The sequence below is a fragment of the Drosophila melanogaster genome, chromosome X, assembly GCF_000001215.4.
Source record: "Drosophila melanogaster chromosome X".
Lineage (NCBI taxonomy): Eukaryota > Metazoa > Arthropoda > Insecta > Diptera > Drosophilidae > Drosophila > Drosophila melanogaster.
Window position 1 is genome coordinate 1,850,479 of NC_004354.4, and position 26,837 is coordinate 1,877,315.

Below are 26,837 nucleotides of genomic sequence, written 5' to 3' on the forward strand. Positions count from 1 at the left end.
TTAAACATAATACTTGTAAATAAAAGCCAAGAAATCGGCTTACTTACATCATATGTAAGTAAGTATGTTGGGAAATTTCAGCGATCAATTTGGATCTCATTTTGAAAATTAATTCCCCACTCTCTCCCTTTTTTCTTGCAGACAAACTCCTAGGTCATCACAATCCGGGCCATCGCAATAGCACCAGCAGCGACGCGACCAGCGAGGATATAGACTCCAGTAGCGAGCTTCCAAACAAGTCGAAGGGAAATTCATGCGCCGGCAGCATCCATGCTTCAGGCGGCAGCAAGAGTCGCTCGAAGCGCCACCAAAAGCAGTCCGGCCAGCAGACTCGCAATCCCGATCACAATGGCCAAAGGACCGGAGCAGCTACCCCCTGTACGGGCCAGAAAGCCAAGCAGGGGAATGCCAAGTGGCGCCAGCAGCAACCCAATCCCAGCAGCAACAACCAACAGCAGCAGATGCAACAACAGATGCAACAGCAGAAGCGCGGCAGGAACAAGAAGCCCGGGAAGTGGAGCAACAACATCATTGACAACCCAAACAGCAATCACGGCGGCAGCAGTCAACAGAAGACTTGCGACAGCAGCTCCTCCTCTGCGCTGAGTTCGCCAACCAGTTCGGCCACCACATCGGCCACCAGTTCGCCCACCAATTCGCCCACCAGTTACCCCCGTGCCAATGGAAATCGGAAGCGGATCGAAGCGGCACTGGAATGGCGCCGGGAGCAAGAGCTTGGTCGCCAGAATGCCAACTTCCTGGTTCCTCCTCTCCGCCAGTACGAGCAACTGGAGTTTGACGATAAAACCGTGGTGCAGCAACTGCGTCGACACATCATAGATAATCATCTGCTGAGGGTCTACGGCTTTCCCGTGGATTCGGTGGTCCACGAAGGCGCCATCGAAATCTTCAAGTGCATGCCGCACATGAGTTTTGCAGCCGCGCTTGCGGAAACTGCTCAGGCCGTTACAGTGATCAACTACCACGACGGACTGACCAACCGCGCCGAGGAGGAGGTGGCCAATTCGACCGATTCGGGCAACAGTTCACCCCAATCCTTAGACTCCGAATCAGGCGGCGAGTGGAGCGGCAGTGAATGCGAGTCCTCGAACTCATCGTCCTCCTCCGCCGGCGAAGCAGCGCTGGGTCTCGAGTTGAAGTACTGCCATTTTGTGCCGGTGGAAAGGAGTCTGTCCAAGCCTTGTGCGCGCTGCAAGCGCCACTTTCTGGTTGACGAGCTGACGGGTCAGTATTTGACCCATGAGGAATGCCAATACCACTCAGGCAAGTACCAGCGGTACTACGATGGCGTCAGCCACGGACGCTGGACGTGCTGCAACGAGGGCGAGGAATCCTCGCCGGGATGCTGCCTGGGCGACCGTCATGTGTGGTCGGGATCGGTGGTGGGGGTCAACGGGCCCTACTACGATTTCGTTAGGACCGAGCACCGAGGATCCGGCGAGGACGAGCCCGCCGTATACGCCCTGGACTGCGAGATGAGCTACACGGGTCGTGGTCTGGACGTGACCAAGGTCTCCCTGGTGGCACTCAACGGGCAATTGGTTTATGAGCATTTCGTTCGGCCCGTGTGCGACATAATAGACTACAACACCCAGTATTCGGGCATTACGGAAACGGATCTGTGTTCCGGAGCCAAGAGTCTGGCCGAGGTGCAAAGGGATCTCCTCCAGCTGATCACGGCGGACACCATCCTTATCGGACATGGATTGGAAAACGATCTGCGAGCGCTACGCTTGGTTCACAACACCCTGATCGACACCTCCATTAGCTTCCCGCACTGCAATGGGTTCCCCTACCGCCGGGCACTGCGTCACCTCACAAAGGTTCACCTGAAGCGTGACATTCAAGCTGGCGACGGCACCACGGGACACAGCAGCTTCGAGGACTCGCGCGCCTGTATGGAACTGATGCTGTGGCGGGTCAACCGTGAGCTGGATCCCGCTTGGAGCTGGGACGATTAGAGGACTCGTTCGGGTGCGAATCTGTGACATTTGGGGTGGGGTGGGGCATTGGGGGATGGGCAGCAAGTACTTTTAGTTGTTAAGCCAGCTCGTAATAGTACTGTATTCAAAAAGAAAAACACAATCGTAAAATCTCAGCTGGGTATCTCTCCTGGCAATCGGTTTCTATAGCACAGACTAACTGATTTATCTCGGTTAAACGTATAGGTGCCCATTGCCAGGGGTTGGGTCAGCATATACATATACATATAGAATATATCAAGTAAATCGCAAAATTGAAATGACAAAAATGGCAAAAGGAAGCAAGCGAAGGAGGAGGAGGACAAGCCCATAATTATATGCGGTACATAAGGCACATTTTGTAAGCGTATATTTATAGATAAATATTACTTTAATCTACATATGTATATACACATATTGTTTTTTTTTTTTCTTGATTAATTTCGAGCCACGAGAAAATGTACTGAAGTTTTAACTGTGATGTTTTTTCACTTTCTCACATATTTACACGACAAACGGAAATGAAAAGTAAAAGCTTAAAAAAAAGAATAGAAAATACAAAAATATATACATACATGCCCGCGCACATTATTTTGTTAAGAAACGCTAAAGAAAGGCAATCCAAATAATTTTAATTTTGACCAAAACTTTCAACTAAAATCACTCCATTTATCTTCATTTACCATCAGGTTTCGTTTCGTTTCGTTTTTGTACCTTCCCAATCATTTCTTTTATTTTTTTTAACGAATAAAGCATCTCATACTCGTATACAAAAGAAAACGAAGAAAAGTAAAGTTTAACTTGAACTAGTTTATACACTATGCATAATCGTAAGTTAGGTTAACCTAATGTTTTCTGCAAACGTTTTGATTATTTATTTAACGAATCACGCGACAAGTTCATTGAAAATTTATTCAAGTGTATAATTTTCCACATTGAACTCCATTTTAGGCTAAGAAATACTTTTAATTTTCTCTCCAGAAGCTGTCGACGTTTTTAACTATGATTCCTCGACTCTGGTGTCTTTTGAAACGAGCCGAGGAGCACTTTAATTGAAAATCGATGTTCCTAGCAGAATAAGTTTCAGCACAAATACACTGCGCCAAGCAGATGTCTTTATATTGAACGGAAAGAAAGCGAGAAGAGTAATGCAAATGCACAACGAAAATTTCATGAGAATAAAATCAAAAAAGATTTGTCTAAAACTAAATACTCACAGCAGTTGCTCTTATTTCTTGGATGGGTCATGGAAGGGGGGAAACACCTAAGTCGGTAACCATTTTAGAGATCAGCTTTGGAAATATTTCGCGTGACGAAGGCACCTCAAGCACTGCCGTCAATGCTGCCGAATTTCTTCCACCTTGGCATGTGGTAATCTTATGGAAAGTTCAAACTTAATGCTGTTAACAATGCTAACAATGTTTACAAGAATACCTGCGCATGCCTCTTAATTTAGATGAACCTATTTACCTTGGCCAAACAAATGCTGCTATTACTACTATTCACTATTCTGCTTACTGCTTACAAACCGCGTTACCTTAGCACCGCGATCAAGATCAAACCGCATGTGTTTGAGCCGACTTCGGCGATGCTGGCCCTGCAGAGCGAGGTCAGTGGATAAGGGAGTTAGCTCATAGTCAGCTATCCGTTGGGGTAGCTACCCTTCGGAACTAAGTACGTAGGCTGCTAACCCTCGGATACATTATACCCACACCTGCGGCCAAAAGCTGTAACGCCAACTTTGCGGAAGCGCCGATCTGTGTGATCAGCTGAGGTTCCCTTGAGTATACAAGTGCGAGTGCTGTTTGCCCAACTAAGTAATTAGCAATCAACGGGCGCTCGAGATCAGGTATTTTTGGCATCTGCGCCGCAGACTCCCACCCAAGGTGCACATGGTCCATTTGAACACATAGATGTATGCATTACATGCAATCGCCGCTTGCATCCCAATCACTATGGAATTCGTTCGGAAGAGACATCAGCCCAGTGGCCCAGTGGGGGTCACCGTCACCAACCATCGCTGACGTCAATTCCAACCATGTTAGCGCCCAAGTGCGAAGTGAACTCCTCCGGTGAGCAGCAGTGGTGTGCAGCAGTGAAAGTAGAAAGTGATTCCAGTGATTCCAGACCAGAGAATGCCGATCTGGCGAAACACCAAGGGGCTCAGCCAAAGTTGTCAAAGCACTTATGTATGTCTTTGATCTTTGATGTAACGAGAGATTGCAATCACTTCGCGATATGTCAATACAATGCAGTCGCTCCAGGCACCAGCAAACGCCAGATCACCGATCACTGATCGATTTGGAATCGATTTAGTTTCTTGCCAGTGGCTCATGAACGAAAAGGGGAACGAATCGATGGGAGGCAGGGGGCCATTGACGATCATTTGACGGATGAAGGCGATCGACTAAATATAAATTGAACGTTCGTGTTTGGCACATTTGTGCGAGAAATCGCATCAATTGTTTTAATTGTCTAGTATATAGGCAGAGTTGGGATGTGTTGGGATGTGTTGGCTTCTGGTATATGGCATGGCGATCTATAGGTAATGCCCCGTGCACGAAACCGAAATCTCTAGCAAAACACTTGCCAGACGAGATTATGCAATCGCTGGCCGAGAATCCGAGTGGGGAGAGTCAATAGGGGAAGGGCGAAGATAGCATCGCGCCATTGTGTGCCATTTTTCCATTTAAGGCTTTCCGCCAGACAGCCAGTCGTCGACGACGACGACTCCCATGGAATGGTGGCATGCAAATCTTTCCCCAAAGTGACGCAATTAGGTGACCACTTAAAAGACGCCACGGCTGGGCAGAACAAACTCCTCCATAACCACGTGCAGTTTCTACTTTAAAGTTCGGAGAATTACATTCTGAAAGCTATCTGGCAAAACAATGATAGTAACTTGGGGGCTATCTGAGCAGATGCCAAGCAGTGGCATTCGGCCAAATGGCCAATGATTCATGCAGATTGTGCAATACTCCGAATCGGCTGTAGAATTGACCAAATAAGGCGAAAACCCGAAATCGAGTTCCCCAATCCGATGATTCACGAGCGTAAGCTTTTTATGAAAAAGAAGTCGTCATCACTGTGGCATATTATTTTATTTCAATCGATTTTGCGTCACCTGTTGACCAGCCTACCAAAATCTTTGCGGTTCAGCTATAAAAAGCAAGTAATTGCTGCCCATCGAACTATACTCCAAGTTGAAAGAATTTGGAGACCGCGATTAACCGCATAGCCCATGACATAATCACCCAAGATCATGACGAGATGTTACACCCAAAAAAGAAGAATTGCTCACTACACTGTCATCAAGCTATATCTGGTTCCGAATGTCTGGTACAATCATACATCATTTTGGACAGATATCAGGATTTTAGTAAAATACGTTTTTTCGGATTGTTTTTCTTAATAACAGGGCAAAAAAAGGTCAAACATCCATACAAAATAGTGCTTTGCACAGCTAATTATCCAAACTAACGACGCCCACCACTTTTAAGGGGATTAAAAAAAAAAAAATTTTTCAAAATTTAGAATTTTTTATAAGGGGTAACATCATCATTTTTTGCGAAAAATGTTCAAAATTCAACATTTCCAGCCTGGAATGCCATCCGATGGGAAATTTTATTACGAGTCCAACGAGGTATGACATTCCATGATTAGACCGATACTTTAGATGTTATGAATAAAAAACATATTATTCTAGGTAAAAAAAACAGGATTTGAGCAAAACTAGGTTCATTACGGAGGTGTTACATCATAACTTGCCCAAAAAACCTCGCACAGATATAACAATTACATCTTTATGCAGCTAATGTTCCCAACTAACGAGCCCTATAATTTGCGTGATGATTTCGAACAAAAATATTTTATGCCAAAATTTTGATTTTCTGTAAGGGGTAACATCATCATTTTTTGCGAAAAATGGTCAAAATTCAACATTTCCAGCCTGGAATGCCATCCGATGGGAAATTTTAATACGAGTCCAACGAGGTATGACATTCTATATTCAGACGAGTTTTACCTTTTTTGTAAACAAAAAGCGTATTATTTTGGAAGGCTTTGTATTCCTGTAGCTTCACACTACGTTATTATTGTGGTTACTATTGCCGCTTATTATTATGACCTTAATGAGGTTCTTTGTTTATTTAATGCCTTGTTTCTCGAATCTTAAACAGTCGGAAATCTTATTGGTGGATCAGATCAGATTCGATATATGTATATGTATGTACACGCATGCATTTGTGAAAAATGCAGCGCCGCACTTTGGAATTTCTCTTCGACTGCAACGTGAATCATCTCGCTTTCGAGAGATGACTTTCGTTGGGAAAGGTAACCAGTTTTCCGCGTCGTGATTTCAGTTCTATAAAAACGAAAGTGAAGCTTACAGTGGATGAGCAAGAATAATGTGGGTTAATGTTCGCTGCGCTCGGCATTCTGGGTATCCACGTCAGTTTTTAGAGATAGACATAAAATGGTGGCATTTCAATAATGGGAATACTTCTGTAATGCCCTGTGTTTCTTATGTCAATGCTGCGTATGAGTTATAAGGGTCATGAAGCGCGAACAATTTGAGTGGGGCTCTCCATGTCCGATGGTACGCAAACACCGAGATAGGTCATCACTGGTCACATGGGGATCCATCCAACTGAACGCTTAATTCGAGTTGAAGGCTTTATTGCGCTGGCTAAACAAACGCACCTTGGTGCCAATTTCGGTGCTCATTTTTTGTTTTTGTCATGTTTTATCAACTTTATTGTCTCTGCGGTGTTTACCTTGCACAGCCGCAGCTTTTCGACACCCACAGAAACGCAGGGAAAAAACGAAAAAGAGGCAACGACGGAGGCCTAGACGCCACACGTGGGTCGCCAGTGCCCCTGGTGAAAGTTCAAGGCTGCAACAGGTAGACACAAGCCGCAAACAGAGTGGGTTTACCTAGCAGATGTGCTTGCATATCCGAGGCGCAAAACCAACCAAACAAGCTCCACATCGCGGCGGTGCCACAAGGATCATGGAACCAGGGATCGCAGATCTGCAGTAGTTTAAGGCGCCACACCTCTCTTGCCAGGAAGGATACCTTCCAATTAGAGCGAACGCCTTCTAAAGCGAATTCCAATCAGCAAGGACTTCGCATGTAAACGAACTAATATGGCGATTAGCTATTTGAAACAATCTCTTCCATTGAGTGTGTATTGTGGATAGCATGGCTCGTGGGCTCCGGAATGCGCTGCAATTTGTCTGCTGGCACTACTGATACCGCTGCATTGTTACCGCCTTGTTGCATGCATCATGCCATGCCCACGTCCACGTCCACGTTTGTGTACAACTTCTTACATGACGTGGGCGCCGGCATTTCCTCGATGCGGTGCACCCAACCCGAAATGCAAACCCGGAAAATGTGCAAGATACTGCTGCACGAAGCACACCAGGCCGTTATGATTCAGTAATTACGTTTGAAAATCGAGTAAATGGCCAAGTTCAAAAGCTCTTAGCTGGCTTGCTTCATCGCTATAAATTTAATTGGTGTACATTGTGTTTACTTTCTGGGGCTTAATCGTACAAAGTCTTTATGTACATGTTGATGACGCTAGACTGGTTAAGACAAACAAGATCAAGTAACAGCAGTGCTTAATGCGTAATCCGTAATGCTTATGCTATGCGAGTCGTACAAAACAATGCTTATGGTAATGGCTATCGGTTAGAATGAGCGACAAATGTAACAGGCGCTACCATCGGGCGAATCGAGCGAAGCGGGCGCGACTTGGAAGATATAAGTATCTGTATCTGGCTTTGTATCCGTATCCGTATTTTGACTTGCGTATTTGGCCTGAGAGTTGCGATTGAGGCCCCAACTTTCGTTAGTTGCTGGGGGCGGTCGCCGATGTACCCGTCGGCTGCTTGAAGATAACGCCTGTGATCTCGCCGTCCTTCTGGATGACACAGCGTCTGCGGGGAAAGAAACGGGTGTCAATTAATACGCAGCAGAAATATAATTCATAAATAGTTTAAGGTACATTCTTTAAACTATTCCGACTATTCCAAGAGTAGTCCGTATCTAGTCCACCTAGATACAGCCCCTCATATCCCTCCTCCCACTTACTTGTTTCCGCTGTAAAGGCAAATCGTTGCAGGAGCCGTGGCATTCAGCTCCAGTTTGGCCACCTGCTCGGAAATGGCCATTCCGATGCCGGACACGTTCGGATCAATGTCTCCTTTGGCTGCAAAAATGTATTGTGGCATTACGGCACGGCCACTGACTAATCATCGATACTCACTGCCCAAACACAATCCCTGGCGATTGGCCAGCAGAGCTCCCACTGTGTCCTGCCGTGCGGCGCTGAAAATACGTTATGGATTTGTGGTTTATTTGGAGTACTATCTGGAATCGACGGATCGAGTGTGCCTACATTTCCGCTAGGACTTTCTCCAGTTGCTGCTCCATGGACGACGTCGTTATTTCCGCAGTGAAAAAACAAAGCAAGAACAGAACCAAAACAATGACCAGTGTGACCGCTCGCCGAGAAGACGGCAATACCAATAAGCCGGGCGTTAAGAATCCATGCACAGTGGGTACTACTTGCAAAAAAAAGTGACTCAAATTTAATATTTAGTTTTTAGTTTAAAAAAAAGGGATAACCTTCGCTTATAGTTAAGAATCCAGAAACAATCCACTTTGGTGTATATTGTATATGGTTTATTCATAGCAATCTACATACAAATTACTCAAATCGAAGGGGTGCGACGAAGCACACAAAACAAAACACTGCAATCGCCAGTTACAACTAATTGCAATTAATTTATTTGATACCGTTATATGCAGCGCAGCGGAGTGCACAAAATTAGTTTAATTAATTGGCTTTGATGGTGTTTTTTTTTTTTTTTTTGGAATCAATTACTCGCTCTGAGAAGCTGTCTGCGCCATAAATATGTAAAGTTCGCACATGGAAAAATAATTCTCAACATGCTGCAGCAGTTGAATTAATTGCATCGCATCGGATGACCCCGGGAAATTATGTATATTTATGTACTACTTAGGTGGGCGTGGCCAGCGGCGCGGCCTACACGATCTCGTACTTTTCCACGAACAGAATGGACTCGCTTGAATACTTGACCGCCGCCTCGCTGTCCACCTGCACCACATCCTGGGCCACGACGCCCGCATACGGCGTTTTCGAGACGAAGGACACCTGCAAGGGGAAGAAGTCACCGGGAATGGAGGCACTGCAGCTGAACTCCATAGAACCGGACTTGTTGGCGGCATCGATTATTGGAATGTGCCACTGGAGCACATGCTTGCGTGAATCGTAGTTGTAGGTGCCGTCGTACTCCGCCACCGAAGGCTGCACATTCATTCTAAGGGTGAAATGGAATAAGTAATCGCCTGCACATCTACGCCATTACTACACTTACGGCAAGGGAATGACAATGGCCACGTCCTGCAGCTCTAGCTGCTGCGCCTCCAGTTCATACTCAATGTTAACATCGCATCCACCCTCTCCATTATCCGATGGCCAGCAGTTAACTGGGAAAAAGGGAGAAACACAAGCACGTGGCTGAGCGAGAGGGAAGAAGTTGTTTGGGTTTGGATGAACTTACTGGTCAGCGGGACTGCCGACTCGTCCTGCGAGACGAAGCGCCACTTGAGCACACCCACATCGGTGTTAAGGGGAAACGGCTTGCCCAAGTTCTTTAGTCCGATGGTAGTGCGCGACTTGAACAGCTCCTTGTCCACGTTGGGGTGGGTCTGCAACTGCAGGCCCTGTGTGTGGTTGGGAGACAGCTTCAGCAAAATGCGTCCGTAGGCCTCGTCCGTAATGCGCAACGTCAGGAGGCCCGAGTTCTCGAACTGCTGCACGCCACCATCGCGTCCCAGACGCACTACTAGCTTGTCCTCAATCTTCAGATGTACGCTGAAAATAGATGTTATGCATTTAATAACTAACTATACAATCGAGCTGAAACCCACCTCTCTTTGTGAATGTCCGACGCGATAGCTGCCTTGGCCGCTGCACTGGCGCTAGCTGCAGCACTGGAACCTCCAGCGGGCGCCGCCGGTGCCAGATTGGCAATCTTCTCGCCCTCGTTCTTCAGCTGATCCACGAAACTATCGACGTCCTTGGACTTGCCACCTAGCTTGAGGGCATTGCGGGAAGCTGGTTTACTGCTGATGAAATCAGAGCAATGAGTCAGGAGCCTAGATTTAATAGAGCAGAGAAAGAACTTACGCAGCCGCCTTGGATTTGGTGTCCACATCGATGGAGGTGATGCCGGTGTTGGCGCTGGAGGCACCGGAACTGCTGCTCACGCCGCTACTGCCAATTCCGTCGGCGCTAAAGCCGCCGCTGCGGCTGCCAATGCCACCCAGGGAGGGACCACCCCGTTTGCTGGCCTCCATGCGCTGCCGCTGCAGTTCCTTGGCCTTCTCGCGCATCTTCTGGCGCGCATCACGCTCCTGCGTCTGACGCACTGCCTGGTAGACCTTCTCCTCATGTGAGTCCATCTCCACGAAGGTCTTGATCTGGGCCAAGTTGACGCTCTCCCTGTAGCCGAGTGCCACGATCTCGTCAAATGCGAAGATCAGATTGAAGGCATTCTCCACAATCTCCTTCTCGTCGAGCGAGTGGCTGTACTCGGGAATCTGCAAGCGATGGGCCTGATTAACACTGCGGCTTGAGTACATCCGTGTGCAACTCACCACTTTCGAGAAGAGGCGCAGGGTCTCCAGATCCTCCAGAATGTTGCTGGCCTTAGTGGTGATGAGCAGCATATATAGTTTCTCCATCGGCTGGTAGACGTAGCGCACGGAGTCCGTCTCCACGTAAGTGTGCTGCTTGCCAGCAGTCATCAGCTTGGGAAAGGCAGCCAGCAGTCCCTCGATGCGTGCCTTCGTCATCTCGACGAACTGACGTGACAGAATCACTGCGTGTACAAACGTTACGGGTTAGCTAAAGTGATTATTTCTTGCGGTGCATGCAAGCCACTTACCTTTGCCATTCTTCGTGCAGACAGCCGCAGCAATTAATACCTGCAAGTCGGATAGGTTTAGTGATAATACCGGAATGCAATAACCCCCGCCGATGAGACCCAAAATCGCCGACGTGTAGGTGTGTGCGTGCGTAGGTCGGGGCTCTTACCATTTTGCTGCTGCGTTTGACGTTTTTGCCCTGGAAAATACTTCGCGGATCGGATGCGGACGGCGCAGGATGGACTGCTGCTACGGATCGGATTTGCGGGGCGATAGAAACGTTGTTTAACAATCAATCCCCGTAGCTGACGTGTTCGGTTCTGCGACAAATGTTTACCGTGGCTTTGTGTGAGTTCGGGTAGTGTGACCAGCGCCACTGCGGAAACACAGTGTTAATACGCCTTGGGCCAAGGTAGGAGGTAGGCCCGTGGATACCCTGCCATTTTTTTTTTTTTTTTTTGCTACTCCATCTAGAAAATTGTTGTGTCTAGCCTTAGCAAGTACACCGCACTACTCACTTTTCACCAGTGTAGAATTTAACATTTCAAGATTGTGCAAAGCAATTATTTAATAGGTTGTATTAGGCATATATTAACATACATAAACAGACATACTCTTTCACTGTAAGTAATGAGTCCAAGCATCGCCTTTACCAACACCGCCGGCCGACACCGGCTATGCAAAATCGAGCTTTACAGCACTAGCTTTTAAATGTCCGTTTAATTTTAATGGAAACCATGTTTCTGGTTAAGAAAATATATAATACATTAAACAAAATATACTACTTCTACTACTTCGCACGAACTGAGATCTCAGTTAAGTTTTTCAAATTGTCTATGATATACCAAAAATGGTTTAGGGCTTGGAGCACATAATTTAACAAAACTCAAAAGAGAACCCAGCTAGTTGGACGACTCGTCCAGTGTCAGCGTTTCCACTCGGCTGGCGATCGACGCCGCTGTCTCCTCCGCCGGCTGACCCTTCTGCTTGGCGTACTCCACGCTCAGGATGCGCATCACCTGTGCGGCAGTCATGTTGTCGCGCTTGTGTCTCTGGAAGTTGTCCTTAACGAACTTAGCAAATCCCTTCGCCTCGCCCGCCGGCGTGGATACGGTGTTTCCTTGCTTGTCCTTTTTGTTCAGGAAGAGGGTGATGGGTCCCCGGCAGATCCTGCAGCGCAAATCTTCCACCTTGCGGGATCGGGAATGGGCATGTGACCTGTGATGCGTAAAAACTGCATGACAATAATATTCTTTTTATCACTTGGGAGAACTTACGCTTTGTCGCAGCTCAGGCACTTGTAGGTATACTTGAATTCAATGCTATAGTTGTGGCAGACCTTGATCTGCGGGAGATCGGGGAACTTGTCGTTGGCTCTTTGTGCCCACATCTTCCACACCCGTCCGTGTCCACCCTCGCCATTGAATACCCAGGCCGCAGCATGGCAGAGTTCGTGTATCAAGGTGCAACGCAGGCGGTCCGCGGTAGTCAGCACTTTGACGCTCAGTTCCACCACGCTGCTACGCTGGTTAAGTCTGCAAACAATATATATTTATCGAATTCAAGGAGGATATCTGGTTGTCTCTATAAGAATCACCCACTTGCGCTTGTTCATGCACCGGCCGGCAGTGTTGCGCAGCAATTTGGACCAGGTGATGGGCACATCCAGCTCGTTGTTGAACACCTGGGCGTTATACATCTTGTAAAGATGCTGGGCCAGCTGATCCTTATTTCTTGCGAAGTTTTCCCGATAGAAGAAGGCCTCGTTGTCCGCCCTATCGCGGCTCACTTGTCCCTCCAGGGATTTCAGAAAGCCGCACTTGCCGCCGCTCGCAACGGGTGAGAGATCCTTCTGCTTCCTAGGTTTTGGAATCTGCTTAGTGGATTTTGGGGGGGTAGAAACTTTTGGCGGTGCAGATGTTTTGGGCGGAGCAGTGCCTTTAGGCGGAGCCGTTTTTGGCGTAAGCAACTTGAGAATTGGGCTCTCGTGGGGCGTTGTCTGACCTTGCTGCCCAATGCCAAGCTTCTTCTTTACCTCCTGCACTCTCCTGTGGACTGGAGTCCCGGGTAGGTAGTCGCTCTCCAGTTCATCCAGCATGTCCAGGTCCAACGCCCTGTTTACTATCTCCTTAGCTTGGTTATCGTTCTCGAATCCTGCGTTAGGGGTAAAAAGTTGGCGACGAATGTTTGGCTGCTGCACAGGAGTGGCAGGAAGTTTAGCCTTAACGCTGGCGCGACATGATCGCAGTATGTCGTCCAGGCGACGGTGACATTTTGGCGCTAGAATAATGAGTTACTAAAACATTTAAGTCAGCCATTTAAAATACTAATATCAACTCTTACACGGCGAGTCCTGGTCGGGATTGCTGATCACCTCCACCTCGTCTTTGCTCAAGTCGAGATAGGTAAGGTCGCCTCTCTTTTGCTTGTTCTCCTTGTCCTTATCACTGTCGCTATCACTACCGCTTTCGCTAAAAGTGGCATCTGCATCCTCGTCGTCGGAGGCGTCTGTCCCGCTGTCGGAATCTATGAGCTTGCGCCAGCGATCCTCGTCTATATGATTGGTGCGTGGGCGTGTCAACGGCTTTTGAGTCCGCGGACGTCTCTCCGTTTGGACAGCGCGCATCGGAGGCAGACGAGTCGAGTTTAAAGGAGTCTGATTTGTGCGCAGAGGTTTAGTAACTGGGGATTAAAGCGCGTGTGACTCAACGGTTGGAGGATAAAAAGCATGGATAAATTCTTACATATGCTGAAGTCCCCGAGAACACTTTCATCTGGCTTGGGCTTCTTTTTTTTAGCGGTGGTTACCGCTGTTGCTTGAATATTCCTGGGCCTCAGAGGAGCCTGTTTACCGCCACTACCACTGGAGCGCTTTAGAGTGCGGATCACATCTGGTGTCTGCCAAGACTTGCCGTACAATTGATTGAGCAGCTTTTCTGCGTGGGTGAGAAACTGCTCATCCTCGGATGCATCATCCACAGACAGCATGGATTTTTGGTGGCTCTGAGGGTCCTGCTGCTGGTGCTCTTGGTGCTGCACCTCCTCCGAGCTGGGCAGGGACTTAGTGGCCCTGGGCGAAGAGTAATGCTCATCGTCGTCTTCCGCCGAACTTGACTCCATAGTGGGAATGCTGATTTTAATGTTGATCTTCGCTGAAATATTAATACTGCTGACCTGGATAGAACCGTGTTCGTCCCCTCCCGATGTGGAGGAACCAGAGCTGGCCTTTTGCGGCGTGAGCTCGCCCTCGCTGCTGGTTTCCGGTATTTCAATGGATTCATCAGGAACGGGCTCATTGTTGTGAATCGTCGAGTTATGGGTCTCAGAACTATCAGAACACAGGGTGTTGGGCTCGGTGTCATTGTCTGCTAAACGCTTGCTGCTGTATGTGGGCTCAAGCTCCTCCGATCCGAGAGTATTCGCCTCCGTTTCGTCGTCTGCCAACCGCTTGCTGCTATCCAATCGAGTGGCATCTGCTGAGCAGATGGTATTCACCTGCGTATCGTTGTTCGCCAGTTGTGTGCTGTTGTAAATCGGCCTGGTAGTGGGTGGCTGCCAGTCCTCGTCGGTGGGCGACATGGATTCGGTGTCCGCATCGGCTAGACGGGATTGCCGCTGGCTGGAAGAGAGGGGGGGCGGTGTCAATGGGCCATTCCACTCCATCTCGCGTCGCTCTATGGACACATCGCGCAGAAAAGCCTCGATGCGCTGCACTTTTTCGGTTGTGAGCATGGGCTGTGGTATGTCTTCCTGGCCGGGATTAGCCACAATTTCCCGTTCACTCACAGCCATGCTATCGGGAGGCAAGGGTTCTTGCTCATCCTCGCTAGAATCGGATATGGTGATACAGGAGGCGGCGTCGTCGTCGCCGGATACGTTCTCTTCCGTAGTGGAGGAAATGCAAATGGAGATCTCCGGCTTGGCCGAGTGCTCCTCATTTATGGGCTGCACTTTCAAATTGCTGATGCCAGCGGACAGGAGCTCTACATCGCCCACATTTGCCACATCCTGGCTGCAGCCGTCGGCGCTCAGCTGCAAGGCTTCCATGTAGTCGGAATTGTCGAGTTCTGTGTCCTCCGTATTTGCCCCGCAGGACGGAGCGGGTGCTCCCACATTGGCGCGCATGGGAGCTGCTGGCAGTTTCCTTGTTTTCTGGTCGTTCCTCTTTTCTGGATGATCCTTCGGCGCATGGGACACCTGGAGTCGTTTTTTGTGGGAGGATAGCGTCAAATTGGCGAACTTTTGATTGAAGGGAACTTTTACTTTGCTCGGGTCGACCGCATTGAAGAGCCTATACTTATGATCCGCCATTTTGGGGGCGTCGTTGGGGCATTTACGGTAAATCAATCTCTATGAATATGCTTTAAGCAAAATTCGTATTTGCTATTATTCTGTGCGCGTCGATTTACGTTCATCGTTATCGATAGACTATTTGATTTTCCGGCATCTAGCTAGTGCTGTTCGAAAATGTCTAAAACGGCATCACTAGTAAAACGAATTCTTCCAAGGAAATGAAACTAAAAACAAAACCAAACTACTGCTCAGTTAATTTAATACCATAGTACACCCAAACTTACAAAATTAGCCAATGGCGATTGTGTCGTCGGCCCGTGAGTCGCTCTCCCATGCGATGAACAACCGCTTCTTGCCCAACCTGGAGTACTTGCTGCAGGGATCTATCCTGGATTCCGCCGTGGAACACTTGATGCACAGGTGGGAGACCCAGTGTCAGATTTGAATCGTTTGCACCCGACTAACAGTCTAACCGCCTACCCACTATCAGACTAAAGGGACTCTGCGACAATGTGGACACCTCGCCGGAGCCGTTTCACGATCTGGAAGTGTGTATGAGCCTTCGCCAGCCCAATGCCAACCAGCCGCTGCTTCTTCGCGTGCGCCGAGCCCTTGGTCGCGATGCACCCTTTCAGATGCGCTACCTAGGAAACCCCGAGGTGGATCTGCGCCGGCCTACATTGGTACGCAGCTGCATGGACTGCGCCTGCACCAATGGCATTTTGGAATTCCTCACGGAAATGGGCTTCCGCCTGGAGTTCGAGTACATAGCAAAGGGTTGGAATCATGAAATATATTACGCTTGGGTTGCCAAAATGGATAGTGACAAATGGACTTATTTCAGGCTATATGTTCCGCAAGGGGCGCATGAAGATTACCGTCTCCAAGCTCATTAAGATTGTGCCCGGCAAGCAGCAGGACATGGCCAACGAGCCAATCTCACAAAGCTACATAGTGGAACTCTCTGTGGTGGCGCCAACGGGGCAGGAGAATGTCGGCGAGGAAATGCGCGTGTTTGCCGAGCAACTAAAGCCACTCGTGCAGCTCGAGAAGATCGACTACAAGCGACTGGGCGGCATGCCGTAGTTTACAATAAAAGTGCACATCGCATTTATCCAACAGTTATTTAATTTCTTAAATGTAAGAAAATATACAAATTTACAGAAAAGAACCGAGAGGGAATGATTACACTGCCAGAGTAAAAAATATCTCAAATTCAACCTTACACACCCACATGACACGACAACAACGGACTTTCCCAAAGCAGTGATAAAGAAGCTGCGGGGCGGTTAATCCTTAAAGGCCTCATTAAGAGCCGCCAGATTGCGATCGCTCACATAACTCTGGAGATCGCTGCGGCCCATCAGCGAAATGACCATCTTCAGCGTACTCCAAATAGACTCGGACATCTGGTTCTGTCCTCTAAAGGTAGCCGCCATCGCCGCATTGGGCAGCTCTCGGGCGGCGTTAGTGTGAGCCTGCATGGTAAGCGCTGTGAGTAAGTGCTCCACAGCTTCCTTGTAGGCCTTAAGGTTCATGCAACATACGCCCACGTTGTAACGCACACGGATGAAGCCCGGTTGGAGCTGCAGCGCCTGCTGATAAGCCTCCACCGCCTCCACGGAGCGCGAGCCGTTGGCCAAACTGGCCCCCAATCGGTTCCATGTCTTCGCATTTTGGGGATCCACCTGCAGAGCGGACTGGTAGCAGTCCACCGCCTTGTCGAACTCCCCAGATAGATTGTAGAGCACGCCGAGGGCATCCTGGACTTCGGCATCCACCTCCGAAGGGTGCTGTCGAACGGCTTCCAAGTAGATCTGCTGCAGATCGCGCAGCTTACTCGGACCAATCAGCGACGAAGCCAACGAAGTGCCCTCGGCCTGCAGCTCCGGATGGGCTGCGACCAGGTGCTGATACTTGGGATGCACTGTCAGCCAGTTGCACAGCATGCGCACGGCGTTGTTCTGCAGGCCCTCGTTGGTGTAGCACGCGGCCAGGGCCATCAGGACCTGTTGGTTGTCCGGTTGCAAGTCGTAAGCCCGCTTAAGTGCCGCAATGGCCTGGGGATCCATTTCGTTCTCTGTCTGCGAAGTGCCCAGCAACTGCCAGACCTCAGCGCGCTCCGGTTGCTTTTTGGCCGCCACCTCGAAACATAGAACTGCGCTGGGTATATCCCCTTTGGACAGGTACTCCTTACCCTTTTCAAACGGGTTCTCCACATCAGACATGGGGTTGCCCTCGGCGAACTCGTACTCCTTATAAGCGTCCATATTGTCGTTGTACTCCGACAGCCACGGATGCTCGTTCTCGTCGGCCAGCTTCTGCCACTCGTCTTGCAGCCGCTCCCAGAACTTTTCGTTGAAGTTGGCGGCGGTTTGCTCTTTTTGTTCGGTGCTGCGCTGGTAGTCGCTGATCCAGTCGTCCAGCGATTCCCCCTGTGGCGCCTGTGGCAGATGATCTGTGATTATAGTTTCCATGGCGGAGTCAAAGAAGGGGTCCTGTTGCTGTCCTGCCGCAATGGGCATCAAAGGCTGACGCAATGGCGGCAGGGACCGAAAGTTCTGGCTACTGATCAGGGGCTCGTCGAAGAACTCCTGGGCATGCTGCAGGTCCTGCTGCTGTGCCTGCATGTGGATCATCTTGTTGGGCAGGGCGGGTGCCAGTCCGCGGGCAAAGTCCTGTCCCCACTGCTCCGCCTGCTGAGAGTGCATCTGCTGCTGCGGATTTCCGTGAATATTTATGTCCCGCATCTCCTGGAGCAGAGTGTCCATCTGAAATGACTGCGGTGGGGCAGTGACCTGTCCCAGGAACTCGTTGATCAACTGGTCCTCGGGACGAGCAGCGCGCTCGAAGTGTCGCTGCACATAGCCCTCATCCTTGTGGGCAACATCGCGGGTGAACTGTCCGCCCAGTTGCATGAGAGGATTAACTCCACCGCAGTCGCCCTCGACCAATGGGCGGAAAGACATGGTGTTCGAAGTGGAGATGCTACGTAACTGGGGCAACCAACGATAAGAAAAGGGGCCAAATCAGGTCCAAAACAAAAGTCCAAATGTCACAAAGATTACCTGTTTATCGGCCGTTATCGAAGCTATCGGCTTTGTGACAGTGTTGCACAGCGCTCTAATAATAATAAAATATATCGCCGCGCAAAATCTTATCCGCCAGAGAATTGGTTTCGAACGCCAAATCCCCGACTGCACCATGGACTACGACCTTTTTCAGTCGGATGACGAGGAGATCCTGGCTACCTTCATACAGGCGACACAGAAGCAGGAAACCCTGAGCGCGCAAATAGACGTGGACGATAGCGAAGAGGACCTAGTCGACGGTCTACACTTGCCCGAGTTCAACTGCAGTGGCCGAGACACTCTGAAGAGCCAACTGTGCGAGGGAGGCTTTCTGGGGAATGGCTACGCCCAATTGGATCCGCCCCGCTCTCGCCTGGATTATCTCTGTTTTGACTTTGCTCCGGCTCAATTAGCGGTTGGCGCGGTAAGAAACTACCTGTACGGCGAGGCCTGGTGAGTTTAGAGCTCCCCTGGCAGCTGCCAACAAGTACAACTCTTCCATTCTCAGTAAGAATGTGCAGAAGCTGTTAACCGTCGTGATGGGCCAGCAACACCTGCAGGCCACGGCCGCCTCTATGAACTCTGGTTGGTATAGAGTGCGCCAGCAGGTCACACACTTCTACCATCTGATGCTGCTCCTACGAGGCAATGAGCTGCTGCCTTCACATTTTCTTGATGGGTTTCGACAATTGCTCAACGATCAGCTGGATGCGGATACCTGGAAGGTTTTGTATTTTGCGGAGCACAACAAGGGAAACGACTGCCAGGCGCCGGCGTATCACCTGTATCACGGCGTACTGGAGTGGCGTTTTCTGGACCTGCATATACTGTACGCCTCTGGGAATGATCAAGCGTTCCTAGGGCAGCTGGAGCGCACACTCGACGATCTGATCGTTTGTGCTGGACATCACTACCGCAGCAAACATCGCTCGGAGCTCATCCATTCCTCGCCGTTCATGTGTCGCTGCAACAAGGAGCTGTGGCTGCTGCTGAAACGTCTTATTCCCAAATGGCTGGGAGAACGGGAGCTAGACTTTTGGACTCTATTCCACAAGGCCATGCAGAGGCACAAGTCACTCCACTTCCAGGGTGAGTGCACAAAGAAGCTAGACCGTGCGGCTTCCCCTCATCTTATAGTCGTTTTTCTTCTCGAGGTGAGAGCAATGCAATTTCTCTGGCATACCACGAACTCTATTCCTGGTTGAGGCTAGGACTGGCCCGCTTGGACGAATACAACAGTGAGGGTTGGTACCAGCCGGATCACTCGCCGCTCACTGCGGCACCAGAAAGCTTCCAAACTGCCAGTCTGCTTAAGCAATTTCTGGCGAGCCAGCCGGACGAACAGCAGCGGCGGGTCTACCTAATTCAACTCTCTCCCCTTCAACTGCAGCTGGGCAAGCCGGATACTGATGTCCTGTGCCAGCTGTGGGAGTACTTTCACCGATCCCTCAACTGCAATTTTAGTGTGGGAACTGAGCTAGATCAGCTGCCGCTTACCTGTTCCAATGGGTCGGCCTACGTCGATCGCTACAACAAACTGCTGTCTAAGTCGCATATAGAAGATTTGAATCTGAGCAGTTTCACCATGTACGCGTGGATGCTGGGCAAAACCTTGAAGCTTTTACCATCGCAGGGCAGAAGCAACCAACGTCAGAAACTACTCGGCCGCATATTCAGCAAGTTTAGTGCCGCGAAACTTTTGGCTCTGAATGAGCCTGGTATTCACCATGTGATCGAGCTGTTTCTGTGCCTGCTGCTCTGCCACGAAGATCTCAGCGAGTTGGCGCCCAAGCTGCGCGAAATGTTGCTCTGCCTGGCCCTGGAAAAACTGCCTCCGGTGCGAAGGATTCTCGTGGCCAAGGGACACATGGCCCTGCTGCTTCTGCATGCCCAGCATCGCCTATCTATGGATGACTATGTGAGCAAGCTGCTCAACCAGTTGGCCACCATTCGCAATGATGCAGAGGTGGGCGCCATTTATGTGGGCAGCCTTCAAGCCATCTTTAATCTGGCGGATGACTTCAACCGCGGCGAGCAGCAGCTTCTCGGGCCATGGCTGGCACATTACGTCGAAAAGTGTGGGCAGGCATCGCAGGATCGCGTATGGCAGACGCTTCACAATTTAATCCTCCGTCTCAGCGAGCGGAGAGCTGTGGCTGGCAATGCGAGTGGCATCAAGGAGGCACTTCAACAGCACATAATGCCACTGGTGAGGACCCAATACGTTAGTAGCCATAGCTCATGGCTTCCAAAGCTAGCGGCTAACTTCATCGCCCTGGAGAATAATGGGGACAAACTGCTACTGGGCTTCCTGCAGGGACCAGAACCCATCAATATGGCTGCTTCTGCTCAGTTGTTGCTCCAGGTGTTGGAAGACGGAGGGCGACCTGCCAGCTCCACCATTCTTCAGGTCTGGGTGAAGTCTCTGGTCCTCCTAAACGCACAACACGAATCTGTATTGGCTTTAATGCCCCATGTCACACAGCTAGAGGAGTTCCGACTTCTGGCCATTGATCCCACCTCTTTGGAGGGCGGGCGCGAGCCTCTCTGCGCCTTCTTTGGAGCTCTGGGAAGGCGTGCCCAGCAAGAGGAGGCTGCTGCCCACGTCCGTATGCAGTTGAGCCACAAACTGCATGCCTATGTAAATCATTTCGAGCTATGGCTACCCCCGGATCGAAGCCGATCGGAACTCGGTTCCCGGTTCTACAGCTTCCTAGCCATTGTCATCTATAATTGTTCCACTCTAGCGTACGTGCGATCCAAGCCGAGCTGCTTCTTCCACCTGGCCATGGTGCGGTTCCTGCTCACCACGCAGTTGCAGGCAGGAGTGCCGCCCGAAGGTCGCCTTCCACAAGTGGTTCACAAGATTTTCCCAGTGTTGCTGCAAGGCATTGGTCGACTGCCTTACCGCACGGACGCATACGTGGCCAAGACTTTGGAGCAACTAGTTCAGCACTGGACGCCGCACTTTAGCTTCTCATCCAACGCCAAGCTGGTGGCCCGTCCATATGCCACCCTCCTCCAGGCGGATGTAGATGGAGAGCTGGCGCAGTTTGTGCTTCAGCTCCTCGTTACCCAGTTTTTGGTGGTCCAGCGGCGGAGGGCAGGACAGCATGCGGGCTTGGTGATCACTATAATGCAGCAACTGATAGAGAGCACTGGCAAAGAGCAGGAAGAACAGCTGCTAACCGTTTTGCGCGGCGTGCACATCCCGCTGCTGGAACACGTAATGTTCGTGGACGAAGTGGACCTCAGTCGCAACCAAGTGTTTGGACTTTATAAAGTGCTTATATCGCACGATGCCTACAAGCGATCACAGGCGGTCAGGGATATGTGCTCCAATCACTTGCGATCCCTCGCCGAAAAGCACCTGGCCCACTGCACTTACTTTTACTTCCAGATGCTGATCAACCTGGCAGAGCTGGCGCCGGATCTAGTGGCTCCCATCCTATCCTTTATAAGGGAGCAGGCAGAGCAGGTGGAGCTAAAACGCGGCGCTGGAGAAGATGTGGGCATACGCAAGTGCTTGCAGCGACTCCAAAAGGTCTTGAGCAGGGTTTAGGCTCCTCATGGCTTCTTTTGTACATATAAGGATTCTCAATAAAATGTTAGGCATTCTATAAAATCTTTATTATTTCAGTCGGAAGATTCAATGATTCCTCCTTAAGAGATATACGTTACGGTGCGGCAAAATGTACATGGTGGTTTACACAGTCTCGCGATCTGTGCTCAAGGTCTCAGTTAAAGTGTTGGAAATAAATACATTATGATTGCTTCTCCTTTGGGCAGTTCTATAAACAGACGGCTAAACCACGTTTTTGACGTCGCGCGGTATGCGATTGGTAAGCAGCTCGGCGGGCATAAAGCCGGAGTCGCCCAGGTACTTGATGGACACGTTGCCGGATGGACTGATGGTCAGCCAGGTGATGGAAGCGTGATTAATGTTAATCCGTAGCCAACCCTCGGCGGGGAACTGCAGGGCTCGGCAGACAAAGTAGCGGATCACGTTGCCGTGTCCCACGATCAGGGTATAGCTCTCCTTCTCTTGGTCGGGATAGGCGCGGTGGAAGTATCGGCGAAAGCCGGCCTCTATGCGCGATCCGTCGCGAAGGAACTGCTGCAGTGAAATGAAAGCCGAATATCATGTGGAATACGCACTGGGTTGACCCTTGACTTGACTTACAGATGCCTCCGGCTTCCAGTGGCCGACTGGCGGCTGGGGCGGAATAGGCGCTCCTTCACGCAGGAAGGCACAGTTCACCACTTTCTCTTTTTCGAAATCGATCTGCTTGAGAATAATATCGGAAGTCTCCTGGGCCCGCACCATTGTGGAGGCTACTACCTTGTCCCACTTGATGCCCAGCTCGCAGAGCCGTTTCCCAGTAAACTCCGCCTGCTTGCGGCCGCGCTCCGTGAGATGATGCGTGTCATCCGAGTCACCCACGTCCAGATACTCGCCATGCCGCACTAGGATAATGTGGCGCGCCTTCTTGGCCTTCGCCTTCTCAAGCTCCGCGTTGTAGCGGTTCTCCTCCTCCGGCTGGCTGTTTCGCAGTGGACGCACGAGGGCCCGTGGCTCCCGGCAATCCCAGTTGGTGTCCCAAAGGGCCCACGGATCCACCGGCTTATCACTGTGCGTCCACGAGTTCTGCACGACCGTCTGCGGGTCCCGCAGCCGCTGTAGGTAGTAAGCCGCCAGTCCGGCTCCTGTGCCGCACACGAAGCTAGTCAACTTTCGCATCGTTAGGGCTTTTAGGTATTTTCTTTAATTTTAGTTTTGTTCCGCTGAATAAGTGCGGTATTTAAATACTGCGATTTGGTATTTGACATACTAGGTTAGCGGGTATATAAATACCGCGCAAGACCATTTAGAATTCAACTATCGAAAAGTTACCAAGATGAATCAAAAATACGAAATATATTTACACAATTATTGTATACCAAGAAAATTAAGGATCCACAATCAATTGTTTCGTTAATTATTCCGTATGTGTTTCTTAAAGAAATACCATGCAAATACTGAATACTGAAAAGTACCAGCGCTGGCACTCCTTAATAACAATCAGGTTGACGCGATATGGCAACGCCGTAGTGTGAAAAATTGCAATTTTTTTCATTTCACACACACAGACGCGACAGATACGCCAGCATCGGAACGAAGGACGTAAAAAGGCCGCAGAAAAACGCCTATCAAAGCTGAGGTTTATTGAAGGGGTTATCAGAAAGATATCTCTAGGAAAAGCCGCCAACAGGAGTCACAGCGTCGACATTCCATCGGAGCAGCAAGAAGCAGAGGCGGGGGCAATAAGAAACGGAAGAAGAAGAAGCCGATTCGACGTTTATCAATTATGAATTTCCTGGGATTCGGCCAGTCAGCGGACATTGAGATAGTCTTTGATGGAGCTGAGCACAAGACGGCAGAGGTTAAAGGGGAGGACGGCAAAGTGGAGAAGATGCTGCTATTCTACGACGGGGAGACGGTATCCGGCAAGGTGCGTCGTGGTCAGCATCGGGGGGAGTTCCCCCAAGCATAACCAGAGATAAACCCATATCCACCCCCTTTTCATCCAGGTGAACGTGACCCTCAAGAAGCCGGGCAGCAAGCTGGAGCACCAGGGCATTAAGATCGAATTCATTGGCCAGATCGAACTGTACTACGACCGGGGTAACCACCACGAATTCAAGTGTCTAGCGAAGGCCCTGGCCCGCCCGGGCGATCTCATCCAGAACAACAGCTATCCATTCGATTTCCCCAAAGTGGAGAAGCAATTCGAGGTGTACGCCGGCTCGAACGTGCGGTTGCGGTACTTCCTGCGCGCAACCATCGTCAGGCGGATCAGCGACATAACGAAGGAGGTCGACATCGCCGTGCACACACTGTGCAGCTACCCGGAGATGAACAACCCCATCAAGATGGAGGTAGGCATCGAAGACTGCCTGCACATCGAATTCGAGTATAACAAAAGCAAGTACCACCTGCGGGACACGATTATCGGCAAGATCTACTTCCTGTTGGTGCGCATTAAGATCAAGCACATGGAGATTGCGATCATCAAGAAGGAGAGCACGGGCACGGGCCCCACCATGTTTAACGAAAACGAAACGATTGCCAAGTACGAGATCATGGACGGAGCGCCCGTCAAAGGCGAGAGCATACCCATCCGGGTCTTTCTTGCTGGCTACAATCTCACGCCGACCATGCGGGACATTAACAAGAAGTTCTCAGTCAAGTATTTCCTCAACCTTGTGCTGATGGACACCGAGGACCGGCGCTACTTCAAACAACAGGAGATCACGCTGTGGCGCAAGGCAGACAAACCGCGTTACCATGGCGCTCAGCAGCACCAGCAACAGCAGCACCAACACGTTCCCCTGCACGCTCCGCCGCACCTGGTCAGCGGTCCTGCTGCGCCCACAGTGGCTCACTCGCTGATCAGCTCGAGCACGGACAGCGGAGAGGTGGGAGGAGCACCGACAGCGCCGGGCACTGCAGGATCTGAGTCCAAGATGGGTCTGTTTACCAGGGAGAGCCCCAACCAGGAGTTCAGCCAACAGCAAATGGATTCTCCGCCGCTGACGCCCACGCCGTCGACCGCATCCGTTGCAGTTGCAGTCCCCACAGCGGCGTCATCTGTTTCAGAACCAGCTCCCGAGCGGGGCATAGGCGATGGAGCCGCAGCGGCCACCACAAGCGCCTCGCCCGTAGCTATGCTCTCCAGTTCGCCACCGCCATTGCTGCCAGTATCGCCGCTCTCCCGATCGGAAACTGAAGCGTCGGAGCAAGTACAACCGGAGGATGAGGACCTCGATGCAATTACGCCCAATACGAAAAAGACCGGTGCAACGCCGTTGGCCACCGATTGAGTGGGAAGCTGGAGAGGATTTCCATCTTCAGGGGGATAAGTAGTAACAGCCAGAGCTAGGGCAACAACAGAAGGCGGAACTATTACGCATATATTCGTATTCGTATACAGCAGCAGGAAGGCAGTTCAGCAGCAGCAACAAATATGCATATATCTATTTTTTTAAAGTTAATTTAAAATTGTTACAAATGTTTTATTGAGGTTATGCGCATCATTAACCAAAAGCAGGCAAATCGCAAATGATAGTAACAAAAAAACAAAACGAAACTTAGGACAAATGAGAAGAGGCAACCTCGTAGCTACAACCAATCTCTTGGCGTTTCCATTGGTATTATTGCTATAACAAGTCGAGAAGCTGTCGAGAGGCGCGCGACTCGGACACGAAAGCAAACCCTAATCCCCTGCGCCCCAAAACTAGTTAAACTCCCTAGTATTCCGATGACCATTCCCTATCCTTGTGGCGTTTGGAAAATATGATTTTTCAATTTGAAAAATGTTGAAATTGCTTTCTAAAAGTGAGACCCCTGAATTGAAATTTAAGTGTGCATTAAACTAAACCAACTCCAATACAAATGAAGATGAAGCAGCAAACAGCAGACAAAACATCCATTAAATAATAAAGTTTTAGTCTATAGCGTACTAACGAATTGATGCTGGGAGCGTTCTGATAATGGCGATTTGTCCGAGCGATCGGAAGTGGAAACGACGAAACGTGTTACATGCCTTGCATATGTACATAACAGTTCATATACATAACATACAAGAATTATTGATATATACACTTAGACACGCAATTTAACAAATAAAAGCGATATGAGCGCCAAACACGAAGACAACGTTAAGTGAATCAAGTGGAAACTTTGCCAAGTGCACTGCCTTTCAAATCGATTGGTGTGAGTGCCTAGTCCACCATTTCTGTCCACTGGGATAATGCCTTTGAGGTGACACACCAATAGCAAGCTGGTAGTCAGTCCTCGCGGAGTAACTTGTATGTTAATATAACTAATCGGGTGATGAAACGACTACTCTTATCCAGCAGGTATTATATAATTTCCATAACATCTAGATTTATTTAACAAATAACGCCGGTTTAGCAGCTGCGACGACGGCTAGTCCCAGGCCTCCTTGATCTTCAGCTGGTTCAGCCGCTCCTCGATGGTAACGTGTGGCTTCATCTTGCGCAGTGTCTGCTCGTCCGTCCATCTGGCAACGAGCTTCTCGCGCTTCTGCAGCTCCTTGGCATGACCGAATGACTGCTCCTGCAGGCGGGAAGTGTGGCATTAGGTGAGGCAATCCGTACAGAGAGCAGGACTTACCATGGTGAGATACGGGTGTCGGAGGAGTAACATTACCTGCTCCTGGCGCTCGTACTCGTGGGTCAGGGTGTCCATTGCTCGCTGACTGACCGGTTTCACCAGGCGCCGCTTGCCCCGGAATATGTGGCCGGGCACAGTCTTCTTGAACAAATTGATCAGCGTCAGGTGCATTTTGTTGCTCAAGTGCCAAGTAAAAACTACTTCAATCCGCTAACTTTTTATTTTATAATAAATTATTATTATTTCTACTTTGTCCCGAATTTGGATGTGACCAAGTTTCGCGAAGGGAAAAACCACATCGATTATTTTAGTAACTGGTCGATACGCCAAGACAAATCATGGTTTCG

The 26,837-nt window shown here is 49.8% G+C and overlaps 10 protein-coding genes across 29 annotated transcripts in view; 4 read left to right on the top strand and 6 right to left on the bottom strand.

The window, feature by feature from the left end:
- The window catches only part of prage, a 79,949-nt gene extending 76,760 nt beyond the window's left edge, over window positions 1-3,189 (top strand). For 8 of the 11 annotated variants that reach the window (NM_001258549.1, NM_001258551.1, NM_001258552.1 and 5 more), the window contains one exon: window positions 142-2,455. In NM_001258549.1, the coding sequence (NP_001245478.1) occupies window positions 142-1,982 (1,841 nt within the window). In that variant the 3' untranslated portion in view covers window positions 1,983-2,455. Of the gene's footprint in view, window positions 1-141 lie in introns of all 11 variants that reach the window. The other 3 variants (NM_001272214.1, NM_001201600.2, NM_166906.2) reach the window with 2 other exon arrangements.
- Window positions 3,190-7,410: 4,221 nt separating this feature from the next.
- Lamtor5 (Late endosomal/lysosomal adaptor, MAPK and MTOR activator 5) lies at window positions 7,411-8,493 on the bottom strand. Of its 2 annotated transcripts, none has more exons than NM_001272215.2 (4): window positions 8,390-8,493; window positions 8,258-8,319; window positions 8,083-8,200; window positions 7,411-7,928 (listed from the first exon to the last, which is right to left on the bottom strand). In NM_001272215.2, the coding sequence occupies exons 1-4, from the start codon at window positions 8,422-8,424 to the stop codon at window positions 7,841-7,843; spliced, it is 303 nt and encodes a 100-aa protein (NP_001259144.1). In that variant the 5' UTR covers window positions 8,425-8,493; the 3' UTR covers window positions 7,411-7,840. The 2 variants fall into 2 exon arrangements, with proteins under 2 accessions (NP_001259144.1, NP_569946.1); NM_130590.5 differs by having other exon boundaries at window positions 7,493-7,928.
- A 169-nt stretch (window positions 8,494-8,662) lies between these two features.
- Window positions 8,663-11,312, bottom strand: deltaCOP (Coat Protein (coatomer) delta). 2 transcript variants are annotated; one of them, NM_001169171.2, is made up of 8 exons: window positions 11,117-11,312; window positions 10,968-11,007; window positions 10,678-10,901; window positions 10,208-10,620; window positions 9,949-10,143; window positions 9,579-9,892; window positions 9,393-9,504; window positions 8,663-9,335 (listed from the first exon to the last, which is right to left on the bottom strand). In NM_001169171.2, the coding sequence occupies exons 1-8, from the start codon at window positions 11,117-11,119 to the stop codon at window positions 9,041-9,043; spliced, it is 1,596 nt and encodes a 531-aa protein (NP_001162642.1). In that variant the 5' UTR covers window positions 11,120-11,312; the 3' UTR covers window positions 8,663-9,040. The 2 variants fall into 2 exon arrangements, with proteins under 2 accessions (NP_001162642.1, NP_652012.1); NM_143755.4 differs by having other exon boundaries at window positions 9,949-10,146.
- Window positions 11,313-11,530: 218 nt separating this feature from the next.
- On the bottom strand, window positions 11,531-15,357 carry Gcna (Germ cell nuclear acidic peptidase). 3 transcript variants are annotated; one of them, NM_001297864.1, is made up of 6 exons: window positions 15,211-15,357; window positions 13,692-15,144; window positions 13,291-13,629; window positions 12,549-13,227; window positions 12,225-12,482; window positions 11,531-12,165 (listed from the first exon to the last, which is right to left on the bottom strand). In NM_001297864.1, exons 1-6 carry the CDS (start codon window positions 15,256-15,258, stop codon window positions 11,850-11,852), a joined length of 3,093 nt encoding a protein of 1,030 aa, NP_001284793.1. In that variant the 5' UTR covers window positions 15,259-15,357; the 3' UTR covers window positions 11,531-11,849. The 3 variants fall into 3 exon arrangements, with proteins under 3 accessions (NP_001284793.1, NP_726770.2, NP_569947.2); NM_166909.3 differs by having other exon boundaries at window positions 11,657-12,165; NM_130591.3 differs by having other exon boundaries at window positions 11,657-12,165; window positions 13,692-15,357.
- A 73-nt stretch (window positions 15,358-15,430) lies between these two features.
- Window positions 15,431-16,409, top strand: MED18 (Mediator complex subunit 18). Of its 2 annotated transcripts, none has more exons than NM_001144673.2 (3): window positions 15,431-15,660; window positions 15,708-16,017; window positions 16,085-16,409. In NM_001144673.2, exons 1-2 carry the CDS (start codon window positions 15,536-15,538, stop codon window positions 15,733-15,735), a joined length of 153 nt encoding a protein of 50 aa, NP_001138145.1. In that variant the 5' UTR covers window positions 15,431-15,535; the 3' UTR covers window positions 15,736-16,017; window positions 16,085-16,409. The 2 variants fall into 2 exon arrangements, with proteins under 2 accessions (NP_001138145.1, NP_569948.3); NM_130592.4 differs by having other exon boundaries at window positions 15,731-16,017.
- On the bottom strand, window positions 16,354-18,583 carry Pex5 (Peroxin 5). 2 transcript variants are annotated; one of them, NM_166910.2, is made up of 2 exons: window positions 18,309-18,583; window positions 16,354-18,236 (listed from the first exon to the last, which is right to left on the bottom strand). In NM_166910.2, exons 1-2 carry the CDS (start codon window positions 18,444-18,446, stop codon window positions 16,530-16,532), a joined length of 1,845 nt encoding a protein of 614 aa, NP_726771.1. In that variant the 5' UTR covers window positions 18,447-18,583; the 3' UTR covers window positions 16,354-16,529. The 2 variants fall into 2 exon arrangements, with proteins under 2 accessions (NP_726771.1, NP_569949.3); NM_130593.4 differs by having other exon boundaries at window positions 16,354-18,325.
- CG14803 (uncharacterized protein) lies at window positions 18,392-21,930 on the top strand. 2 transcript variants are annotated; one of them, NM_130594.2, is made up of 3 exons: window positions 18,392-18,764; window positions 18,820-19,400; window positions 19,466-21,930. In NM_130594.2, the coding sequence occupies exons 1-3, from the start codon at window positions 18,445-18,447 to the stop codon at window positions 21,871-21,873; spliced, it is 3,309 nt and encodes a 1,102-aa protein (NP_569950.1). In that variant the 5' UTR covers window positions 18,392-18,444; the 3' UTR covers window positions 21,874-21,930. The 2 variants fall into 2 exon arrangements, with proteins under 2 accessions (NP_569950.1, NP_001284794.1); NM_001297865.1 differs by having other exon boundaries at window positions 18,392-18,749.
- Pgam5 (Phosphoglycerate mutase 5) lies at window positions 21,922-23,087 on the bottom strand. Of its 2 annotated transcripts, none has more exons than NM_001297866.1 (2): window positions 22,495-23,087; window positions 21,922-22,425 (listed from the first exon to the last, which is right to left on the bottom strand). In NM_001297866.1, exons 1-2 carry the CDS (start codon window positions 23,050-23,052, stop codon window positions 22,117-22,119), a joined length of 867 nt encoding a protein of 288 aa, NP_001284795.1. In that variant the 5' UTR covers window positions 23,053-23,087; the 3' UTR covers window positions 21,922-22,116. The 2 variants fall into 2 exon arrangements, with proteins under 2 accessions (NP_001284795.1, NP_569951.1); NM_130595.3 differs by having other exon boundaries at window positions 21,922-22,428.
- A 287-nt stretch (window positions 23,088-23,374) lies between these two features.
- Vps26 (Vacuolar protein sorting 26) lies at window positions 23,375-25,996 on the top strand. Its single transcript, NM_130596.3, has 2 exons — window positions 23,375-23,803; window positions 23,883-25,996. The coding sequence occupies exons 1-2, from the start codon at window positions 23,660-23,662 to the stop codon at window positions 25,173-25,175; spliced, it is 1,437 nt and encodes a 478-aa protein (NP_569952.2). The 5' UTR covers window positions 23,375-23,659; the 3' UTR covers window positions 25,176-25,996.
- CG14817 (uncharacterized protein) lies at window positions 25,816-26,792 on the bottom strand. 2 transcript variants are annotated; one of them, NM_001297867.1, is made up of 2 exons: window positions 26,491-26,792; window positions 25,816-26,433 (listed from the first exon to the last, which is right to left on the bottom strand). In NM_001297867.1, exons 1-2 carry the CDS (start codon window positions 26,659-26,661, stop codon window positions 26,284-26,286), a joined length of 321 nt encoding a protein of 106 aa, NP_001284796.1. In that variant the 5' UTR covers window positions 26,662-26,792; the 3' UTR covers window positions 25,816-26,283. The 2 variants fall into 2 exon arrangements, with proteins under 2 accessions (NP_001284796.1, NP_569953.1); NM_130597.3 differs by having other exon boundaries at window positions 26,228-26,433.
- Between the last annotated feature and the right edge of the window lie 45 nt (window positions 26,793-26,837).

Bases quoted from the DNA above. Each gene is read 5' to 3' on its own strand.
- Lamtor5 (NM_001272215.2), bottom strand. From the start codon at position 8,424: ATGGAGCAGCAACTGGAGAAAGTCCTAGCGGAAAT. The intron at 8,320-8,389 runs GTAGGCACACTC...ACGTATTTTCAG, and splicing joins GAGAAAGTCCTAGCGGAAAT to CGCCGCACGGCAGGACACAG. The intron at 8,201-8,257 runs GTGAGTATCGAT...ACATTTTTGCAG, and splicing joins CCAGGGATTGTGTTTGGGCA to CCAAAGGAGACATTGATCCG.
- deltaCOP (NM_143755.4), bottom strand. The intron at 10,902-10,967 runs GTAAGTGGCTTG...TTGTACACGCAG, and splicing joins CTGCACGAAGAATGGCAAAG to TGATTCTGTCACGTCAGTTC. The intron at 9,505-9,578 runs GTAAGTTCATCC...CCTTTTTCCCAG, and splicing joins GTCGGCAGTCCCGCTGACCA to TTAACTGCTGGCCATCGGAT.
- Gcna (NM_130591.3), bottom strand. From the start codon at position 15,258: ATGGCGGATCATAAGTATAGGCTCTTCAATGCGGTCGACCCGAGCAAA. The intron at 13,228-13,290 runs GTAAGAGTTGAT...TCATTATTCTAG, and splicing joins TCCCGACCAGGACTCGCCGT to CGCCAAAATGTCACCGTCGC. The intron at 12,483-12,548 runs GTGGGTGATTCT...TATTGTTTGCAG, and splicing joins CGGTGCATGAACAAGCGCAA to ACTTAACCAGCGTAGCAGCG.
- MED18 (NM_130592.4), top strand. From the start codon at position 15,536: ATGGCGATTGTGTCGTCGGCCCGTGAGTCGCTCTCCCATGCGATGAAC. The intron at 15,661-15,730 runs GTGGGAGACCCA...ACCCACTATCAG, and splicing joins GTGGAACACTTGATGCACAG to ACTAAAGGGACTCTGCGACA. The intron at 16,018-16,084 runs GTTGGAATCATG...GACTTATTTCAG, and splicing joins GTTCGAGTACATAGCAAAGG to GCTATATGTTCCGCAAGGGG.
- CG14803 (NM_130594.2), top strand. From the start codon at position 18,445: ATGGACTACGACCTTTTTCAGTCGGATGACGAGGAGATCCTGGCTACC. The intron at 18,765-18,819 runs GTGAGTTTAGAG...TTCCATTCTCAG, and splicing joins TACCTGTACGGCGAGGCCTG to TAAGAATGTGCAGAAGCTGT. The intron at 19,401-19,465 runs GTGAGTGCACAA...TTTCTTCTCGAG, and splicing joins CAAGTCACTCCACTTCCAGG to GTGAGAGCAATGCAATTTCT.
- Pex5 (NM_166910.2), bottom strand. From the start codon at position 18,446: ATGGTGCAGTCGGGGATTTGGCGTTCGAAACCAATTCTCTGGCGGATA. The intron at 18,237-18,308 runs GTAATCTTTGTG...TGGTTGCCCCAG, and splicing joins CGATAACGGCCGATAAACAG to TTACGTAGCATCTCCACTTC.
- Pgam5 (NM_130595.3), bottom strand. From the start codon at position 23,052: ATGCGAAAGTTGACTAGCTTCGTGTGCGGCACAGGAGCCGGACTGGCG. The intron at 22,429-22,494 runs GTAAGTCAAGTC...ATTTCACTGCAG, and splicing joins ACTGGAAGCCGGAGGCATCT to CAGTTCCTTCGCGACGGATC.
- Vps26 (NM_130596.3), top strand. From the start codon at position 23,660: ATGAATTTCCTGGGATTCGGCCAGTCAGCGGACATTGAGATAGTCTTT. The intron at 23,804-23,882 runs GTGCGTCGTGGT...CTTTTCATCCAG, and splicing joins GGGAGACGGTATCCGGCAAG to GTGAACGTGACCCTCAAGAA.
- CG14817 (NM_001297867.1), bottom strand. From the start codon at position 26,661: ATGCACCTGACGCTGATCAATTTGTTCAAGAAGACTGTGCCCGGCCAC. The intron at 26,434-26,490 runs GTAAGTCCTGCT...TCCCGCCTGCAG, and splicing joins GACACCCGTATCTCACCATG to GAGCAGTCATTCGGTCATGC.